This window comes from Scardinius erythrophthalmus, assembly GCF_964197995.2.
Source record: "Scardinius erythrophthalmus genome assembly, chromosome: 11".
NCBI classification, from domain to species: domain Eukaryota; kingdom Metazoa; phylum Chordata; class Actinopteri; order Cypriniformes; family Leuciscidae; genus Scardinius; species Scardinius erythrophthalmus.
The window spans coordinates 44191389-44200347 of record NC_138231.1 but is presented as its reverse complement, the minus strand read 5'-3'; the positions used below and the strand labels follow the sequence as shown (position 1 = coordinate 44200347).

At 42.5% G+C, this 8959-nt stretch overlaps 1 protein-coding gene across 2 annotated transcripts; it reads right to left on the bottom strand.

The window, feature by feature from the left end:
• Positions 1-603: 603 nt before the first annotated feature.
• On the bottom strand, positions 604-8418 carry akirin2 (akirin 2). 2 transcript variants are annotated; one of them, XR_014031043.1, is made up of 6 exons: positions 7897-8400; positions 3707-3850; positions 2093-2242; positions 1380-1451; positions 1197-1280; positions 604-1081 (listed from the first exon to the last, which is right to left on the bottom strand). XR_014031043.1 is itself a non-coding variant. In XM_081378225.1 (5 exons), the coding sequence occupies exons 1-5, from the start codon at positions 8072-8074 to the stop codon at positions 1270-1272; spliced, it is 555 nt and encodes a 184-aa protein (XP_081234351.1). In that variant the 5' UTR covers positions 8075-8418; the 3' UTR covers positions 604-1269. The 2 variants fall into 2 exon arrangements, 1 of the variants encoding a protein (XP_081234351.1); XM_081378225.1 differs by having other exon boundaries at positions 604-1280; positions 7897-8418.
• Positions 8419-8959: the final 541 nt, after the last annotated feature.

Sequence of the window (8959 nt, the reverse complement as noted above, 5' to 3'; positions counted from 1 at the left end):
ACAGGGGGCGGCGCTTCAACAGATTGCACTCGCACACACATGCACTGAACATTTCAAAAACTTTTAGTCTTTTATGTTCAAACCGGATTCAGACAATGATAGAGAGACTCGAGAAGAAGTGACAACATGTAGAAGCAACAGGACATTTCTGAATGGTTAGTTGATGAAGTTATAAAGCTAATGTGTAGTTATCTTCTAGTCACTGATTAGCATATTCTGTCTTGATAATCTATAAATCGTGTTCAGGGGGCAGGGTTTATGTAAATTATAGGGTTGGTGATGTCACTAACCCGGGAGGAATGTGGTGTAGTCTCTACCAGCCGTTTGTTGTAGTCCTTAAAAAGCGATTTCTGTAAAATCAAATATCTCCCTTTGCTCTGAGCGCTGTAACTTTGCAGATGTTGTTTATGCTCAAACAGCAACATTACACACTAACTAAAGTTAGAGAAGTGAAATCATATTCAACCACCCCTTTAAAACATGAAACATCCAAGAGCGTGTCATCAGCTGATTCGTCTCAATTAACTGTTTTAAATTGACCCGAGCACAATGTGAACTTAGGAGTCTCGTACAGGAACCCTGACCAGCAAGAAAGAACACTAGTTATGTAAACAGTTTATTTGTGTATACTTTTCCCAACATAAAGTCATTTGAACTACAGGAGCAGTAAAACCATAATGCAGAGGAAAGGGGCAAAAACAAAACAAAAAACAGGAAATAAAAAATTAAAATAAATACAAAGCATGAAAACAGATTTAATCAAAATAAATGCAGTATTGGATTTGTACAGGAAAACTTCCGATGAGCGTCAGGATGTATTTACACAAAGCTATGAACAGCAGTCTCCAAGACACACCGTCCCAAAGTTTATCTCACACAGTCTCACATTTATCATCATTTGCAGTGAATAAAAGGCATTTTACAAAACCAAACAAAAGAAGGTTGCGGATGAAATGACAGGTGACTGTATAAAAGGCCTGGTCAAGCCTAATAAATATCCAGGGTTCAGATGGAGAGACACACAGCCACTGATTGCGAAGGTCCATATATCGGCGTTGAGGAGAGGAAGCACTCCGAGCTGCTGAGAGAGAGAGTGGGAGAGAGAGAGTGGTTACGCACTGACAGAAGCCCAGCGGGGGGGAAAGATGCGATTGGCACTGCTGGAGATCCAGCCGTCAGGAGCGTCAGGAGCTCACGCAGGCACAGATCCACTGGACACGGCACCAACCACAGGACACGAGCACCAGCACGCCCCGCAGCACGGCCCGCTCAGGACACATCTGCACACACAGCAGCAGCAGCGTCAGCACACACACACACACACACACACACACACACACACAGATATGAACGCAGAGAGAGAGAGAGAGGACACGTACAGCTGGCAGGCTGCTCTCCAAACCGCCTCATCAGCTGGTCATGGGTGAACTTCACGAACGCATCGTACTGTTCTGGAAGACAAGAACACACAACTCCATCAATTATCAGATTAGCCAACAACCTCACGCCTGCACTGGATCAGTGTGAGCGCAGCGTGTTTCAGAGTTAAAACACTGCTGCTTCTCTTTACTTTTCTGATGCGCTCCTAAATTCATCAACTTAAAGGGATAGCTCACACAGAAATGACCCCATGATTTACTCTCCCTCAAGCCATCCTAGGTGTGTATGACTTCCTCCTTTCAGACGGACACAATCAGAGTTATATTAAAACATTTCCTGGCTCTTTATAATGGGAGTGAATGGAGCCTGAGATTTTGAAGCCAAAAAAGTGCATCCATCCATGATGCAAGTAATCCATACACCTCCAGGGGTTAATAAAGGCCTTCTGAAGAAAAACATACATATTTATCCCTGTATAAACTAGAATCACTGGCGTCTGGTAACGGCCGAACGCGGGCCAGGACATTTTTTAATATAACTGTGTTCGTCTGAAAGAATGAAGTCATATTCGCCTAGGATGACTTGAGGGAGAGTAAATCATGGGATAATTGTAATTTTTGGGGGAACTATCCCTTTAAGAGCATGTGATCCTCGGGGATGAAGCCCTGGAACTGTGGATGTGCTCTTCTGAGGGACAGAAAGCAGCGGATACCTGCGAGTTTGGTAGTGAGGATCTCGTCGTACTCTTCCCGGACCTTCTCCTCGCGCTCCTTCAGCAGACGCTCGCAGATCATGCCCACCTGCTTCAGCGTGAAGAGCGGCTGCTCCCGCCGGGAGGGGGACACGGAGCCGGAGGACACGCCTGCGGGAGACAGAGAGCTGCGTCAGTCCTGCGGTGCGGCCCAGTGACAGCGCACCTTCATCATCATCATCATCATCATCATCAGCCACTCGCTGCGTACTGGATACAATATTCACCACAGCTTTAAGCAGGAGAATAACATTACCCTTACACTGGACAACAGACAAAAATAAATATTCCAGGCATTTTCATTTGTTTTCCTGTCTTGAATTAATTCTTCAACTATGGGTGCATTGGTAGGGTTTTTTTTGTCCGATACCAAAATAGTTTTTTGTAAAAGCCCTAATATCAAAAGCCAGTTTACTAGACATCCTTCTCCAGGAAGTGACCAACTCAACCACATGAGCGTCTACCGTACGAAAGCAATCCGGTCGAATGCTGGAAGGTGGAAAGAGGACAAGCTCAAACCGTTTAGACCCCATTTACACCGGTACTCAGAGTCGTCCACTGGTGATCCGATCCACCAGAACACAAGCTGTCAACAGGGCCATAAAGACTTCACTCGTGCCGTTACTGGATGATTCAGTGTTTCTGAACGAATCTCTTGAATGAATGATTCAATGACAGACACATTTTAACAGTCTCTCGTCTTGATGTTACTGATACAATCTTTATTTGAAGCGTCACGTTACTTTCTAAAGGTGATTTCCTCTAATCTGATCACTACTGTTGACATCAGTGTTTATATCTGAACTATAAGCTTTTATCCAGCACTTCTGTGATAATCTGACAGGAATAATGAGACTGGGATGTTGAGAGACTGTTAGTGAAGCGGTTTCATATCTACACATGACGACTGCTCTCTCTGATCAGATCTGAGTGTTCGCTGTGATCGCGCTCGTCTAAGCTTTAATAGACAGAGCCGAATCGCTTTCTTCCGCTCACACTGAGACCGCGTCTTTATAAAGGAAAACAAAGCTTTAAGAAAACGCTCTCCAAGGTGGATACGTTTGTAAACGCAGTTCTCGTGTTTTAGTGTGGACTGTGAAGCCGGAGGGATTTAAAAACGATGAGGCAAGTTTAGTCATGTGACGCATATTGTACCGATTGATATGTATGTTTATAGCAGTATTGTGCCTGTTATGTGCTGTTCACTCTCACACTGCTGCTAAAATATTCTACATTGCACACTCTTCATATCACAGTCTTGCAAAGATGACGATTTACTCACATTTGCTGTCCTGAGACAAAAGATGAGAGTGGTTTCGTTTTAGACCAAACATACAGTATAATGGTGAGTGAGTGCGACCTGGACCGCATCAGTGAATGGGGAGATATTTTGCTAAATAAAATGATCCTGTCAGAAGAACTGCACTGTAACTTTCTCATTTATTTTATCGTCTGCATCATCTCAGTGAGCTTTTACGCATGCACAATAAAGGTGAATTAGCGTTTTCCAAGCGCTAGTGTGTACGAGAGCGCTGTGGAGTGCCTCTGGACGGCCTGAGTCTCGTCCGGCTGTACCTGTGAGTGTGGCGGAGCTGGAGGAGGAGGCGTGCGGCTGGGACTCGAGGCCGCACACGGACTCGCTCTGCTGGAAGCTGCTCTCCAGGTGTCTCCTCTTCTGCATGCGCTTGTACTCCTGCTTGATGTTGCTCAGGATTTGCTCTGGAAGAGGGAAGCAAAGCATTCACACATTATACAGCGACTCCCGAACATGTTCACTAGGGCTGGGTCCATACACCCATCTCCCGACTCAATACCATCACAACACTTGGGTGCCGATACGATATGTATTGCGTTTTTTTAAGAATTGGGATTTGATATTGCAATTTTTTTACACTAGACCATGGGCAAAAGTTAAATCATACACTTATACAGACATGATGTATAAGATGAGTCATATTTACAAAAACAATTCATCACATCTTTCTGACTTATTTCAGAAGCATCATACAACACTACATTCTCTTGAGTAAATGATTCAATGAATACATTTAAGTCACTTGTCGCCACTTAGTGGCGAAACAATGTAATTGATAAATGTGTTATTTCAAGCAACTTATTTTAAGTTTCTATCAAAAGCTGATATTGATCGCTATCGTAGACATTAGTGTTCATATCTGAACTTTTATCACAGTACTTCTATGATCATCTGAACTGTTGTATCACAGAAATAATGAGACTATGATGTTGAAAAGACAGTTAGTGAAGCGGTTCATGACGACTCTCTCCGGGTCAGAGCCAACACAGATCAGACGGACTGAAAGATTGTGTGTGTTTGAATGGAGATCTCAGTCTTCTAAAGATGAACCGTGCAGATCTGCTGTCTCATCTCTCAGTGTATGAGCAGCGCGAGAGCTTTCAGTCGTGTCTCTTCCACACACACTCGGGATATTACGCCACTAAACACTAGAGGTGTGAACCTACACTGGTCTCACGGTTCGGTTCGATTACGATTATCAAGTCATCGATTCAGTTCGATTCGATTATTTCGATGCATCACGATGCATTGATGATGCACTGCATCCTTATTTTTGAATTTTGCTTCACATGTACAATTTTGTCAATAAATACAAGCAGTCAGATATATGAACTGAACCTTTAATTTTACCTGAAACACGCTTCTTGAATGTATCAAACATCAAATAAAACTCAAGTCTGGGCACAGAAGACAACAGCAGCATTAGATTAGAAAACACAAATGTAAGTACTAAAAGTACATAATGCAGGGAGTGTACTTAAATACTTATATAGTGCTATATAGTGTACTTTCTTGTAAAACATTTAAATATTGACAAATGTATACATGAAATTAAATTACAAACCAAAATAAACAAGAGGCCAAACCTACTTGAATATAATCAATATACAAAAAACTAAATCTGCACTTCAGCAGTGTTTTTTAATACACAAAATAAAAGAAAACAAAATAACAGCACTGGGCACTGGAACTTCCTGAAACATCACAAACTGCTCAGCATGTAGGAATTTGCAGCTCGGGGTGAAAACGACTGACGTGGTTTCTCATGTTGGTGGTATTACCTCCTGCATATTTTATTTTTGCGTGACATGATTTGCACACAGCGTGTGTCTTGTCAAGGTCGGGCTTACCGTGTTGTTGATAAAAGCCGAAATGTGCCCAAATGTCGGCTTTTAAAGTGGTTGGAGCATTTTTTATTGCACGCTCTGGCGTTTCGCCTCCCTCTGCCATTGTATGCCGCGACTAAGCACGGCACGCGGTGCTGACGTCAGAAATGCGTCAGTACATTATAACCGGTTATGGGCTATTACTGAACCGAAACCGAATCGTCCTCGTCTGCATCGCGATGCACCGTAGAAACGATTAATTTTGACACCCCTACTAAACACTCACAGGTAACGACACACTTCATCCTCTGTTAGAACGAAAGTGGCTAACTTCTGACAACCTCGTCTACAAGCAAGGGCTAAAATAAAGCAATTTAATTTGAATAATATGAAATAATACCAATTCTGGAATAAAAAAAAAAAATATATATATATATATATATATATATACACATATATCCCAATAGCTAGGTGAATCAATTTTTCTCCCAGTCCTAATGATGCCAAGTAGGGGTGGAGGTACACCAGTCCACAATTCTTAACTTGCTGAGTTTGTCCTGTAAGAGTCTCTCAGTTTGTCCAGCTTCAGTTTCTGCTGTAACGCGGCTCTCCAGTGCGTTCGTGCTTCCACTCGCTGACGCCTGACCGCCACAGACCGGACCGTAGCAAACTAGCAATAAACTGGAGATATACAGCTCATAATGCTTTAGCTTGTACTGTTCATGACAGTGTGGAGACCCATCTCAGTTTCAGTAGCCTGCACCACTATTAGTCACATTTCATCTCATCAAACATTAATATGACAAATGAAACTGGTTCAATTTTAACGCTACACACATAATGCTAATATTACACACAGCACACAGTGAAAGTGACCAATACGGCAGAGCGGGAACTGAATATAGCGCAGGATAGCTGGGAATCAAGCGTCTCGATCAAGAGTGTGAGCCTGCAAGGTTTGTGAAATTAAATGTTCATTAGATATTCAAAGATTTGTTTAAATGATATAAATGTGCATTTGCTGACGGTACATGAGAAAGTGTTTGCCTTTCTGTAACTAATAAGATAAAAGCAAACAATACTTTTACATAAAGCGTTTTCCTCCTTTGTTTAGCAGTTTTAATAGCGGCGTATGAGACAGGGCTGGTGGACAGAGACTAACAGGAGAGCTGTGATGATGATGTTCTCAGAGCCGTTAGTTATAAACACACCTGTCAGGCCCAGCTCACGTCAGCGCCGGCCCATCAGAGCTTTCAATCGTAAAATTATAAATTAATCTTTAATTTATTTCAATCAAAAACAATTGCTACATGCCTGCAAGCATCTTTATTTGGATCATGATAAAACCACAACCAATAGCAAACCACAACCATCCAGGACAAACTCAAGCCCCGCCCACATCTGTTCCCGAAGCCGTTTATCAGGACAAATCAGCTCACTATCACTATCATTATCACTATCAGTTCATGATTACACAAACCACCATATTAATTTAAAATATGTATAGGTTACTATATAGTGCACAAAACTAATTTAAAGTTGTTAACTTGATAAACTTAATTCAATTAATTAATAATAGCCTATTAAGCGAATAATTGAACATCATTACATCTTTTTATAACTGAAATATTTGGACATTTAACACTTAACTTTAGACAATTACATTAACGATGATTGTGAATACACGTAGGTTAAGAGCAAATACGTGTATAAACTAAGCTATCAGGCTAATGTATGCTATGCTAGTACATAAGCTAAATAATAAAGACATTAAAAGGTCATTATAACGTAGTTCAATCAGCATTTATTATATATGTGTGAGAAATGAAGAAAATTAAGAGTACATTTTAAAAGAAGTCCTGATTTCGAGGAGGACCTGATTTGTCACCACACCGGATATACGTCACAATGGATAAGAAAAGACTAGCACAACTTCCCTTTCATGCTGACTTTAGGAGTGTTTGAACTTCCGGAAACCAACTGTTGCATTATCCTACAGTTTACCAACGCGAGCACCAGCTGTGACACACACACACACACACACACACACACACACACACACAGCTGTGATTCCTCGGACAGCGAGAATGTGCTTCTCAAAAACAAAACAAAGAAGAGTTCCCCTGCCGTTACCAGATCCACCAGCAGGAAGAGCCGAACCACTGAGGGCGACATCACTTCCGGTCCATGACGGAACACCAAAAACCCCTGATCAACATCACAAACACTCCAGCTGCTAATACACCGATGATAACCCTTTAAAAATAAACGAGTTTAATGTGTTTCGCAAACACGGCCAGTGATCGCGGCAAACAGCAGCATCAGTAACTTAGCGTCCCGCGATCGTCAGCCTGAGAGTTATCAAACATCTGTACAGTTATCAGCATTCCTGGCCCATGTCGAGCTGAGAACCCTCGCCACGGGTGATTCTACAGTTTTACAGAGTAATGTTGAGTATCTGCAATAAAGAGGATTAACGTTACATTTAGTCTAGTGTGTTTTGATGGTGTGGCCAGCTGACAGAAGTAACGTCACCTCCGAGGGTTAAGCATGATTCCACCCGTTCACACACACTCTCGAGGGTCTGATGAAGTGAGGGCTGACACACACACACACACACTGACCTGTGGTGAGGGCTGAGGACACCCTGCCGAAGGGCGAGGGCTCCATGCGCAGGTACTTCTGCGGGGACGCGCTCGAGCTGGACGGAGACAGGGGCGCGCATCTCCTCCTCTTCGGGGACGCCTGGTTCAGCAGAGGGTCGAAATCCAGAGTCCTTTTCAGAGTGGCTCCACACGCCATCTTAGTGAGAGACTGGGGTTTTATTTAAAAAGGAACGCGGCGAGAAGAAATAATCCGCTCGAAAAGCGAAAGCCCCCTGCTAAGATCTCAAGGGAACACGACCCAATCGCTTCGTTTTTATTCAAATTCTGCGTTGACCTTCGGGCCAAAACGTTGACTAAGCAAACACAGACGCGTAAATGCACGGGGAAATGTTGTTATGGAGTCGATACTCCTCATGAAAGCACCGATGATTTCGGATTGTGCCGAGCCCAGGTCCGACGCCTCTAGAGCGAGCGCTAGCCGGCTAACAAATATGGCGTGGAAACAAAACATTTGACGACGCCGCTTCTCTGCGCATGCGCGGAGGCTTTCAGCCGAAGCCGGTACTTGTAGTTTTATGCAAGATTCTTCCTCACGCTCGTTTCCTGTCTAGAGCTGAGGTTAAAACTACATAACCCATAGCGCCCTGCTCGCTTTTCTCTCCGAGTGAAGTCGCCCATTGGTGGTTTCGGATTGTTTGTGGATTTGAAAAAAGCCCCTAAAACAACACGTCCATTAATACGTCAAACTCCTGTTTACTGTTAAACTTTTATGCTAACGTTTAATTGAAATGAAATGGATAAAACTGAGTGAAGATTGTAAATTCAAACACGTATTTTAATAATAAAACATAAAAGAACAGATGTAAACATAATACATTTCAAAAGAGGGTAATCTACAGCCTTCCTTTCATTGACTGGACCGTTCCTTAATATTCGTTATGTTTTCATGTTCCCATTAGCCTATACAGCCACCTGTAACAATTATTTTTTATGTATGACACATATTAGTCACACTTAAAAGGTTAGTTGACCCAAAAAAAATCATTCTGTCATAATTTACTTGTGTTGTTCCAATATTCTA

What these genes read in the sequence shown, in the direction of transcription:
- akirin2 (XM_081378225.1), bottom strand. Translation starts at nt 8,074, where the DNA reads ATGGCGTGTGGAGCCACTCTGAAAAGGACTCTGGATTTCGACCCTCTG. An exon ending in CAGCTCCGCCACACTCACAG is followed by an intron (nt 2,243 to 3,706) that starts GTACAGCCGGAC and finishes TGTCTCCCGCAG; the next exon opens with GCGTGTCCTCCGGCTCCGTG. An exon ending in CCTCACTACCAAACTCGCAG is followed by an intron (nt 1,452 to 2,092) that starts GTATCCGCTGCT and finishes CTTGTCTTCCAG; the next exon opens with AACAGTACGATGCGTTCGTG.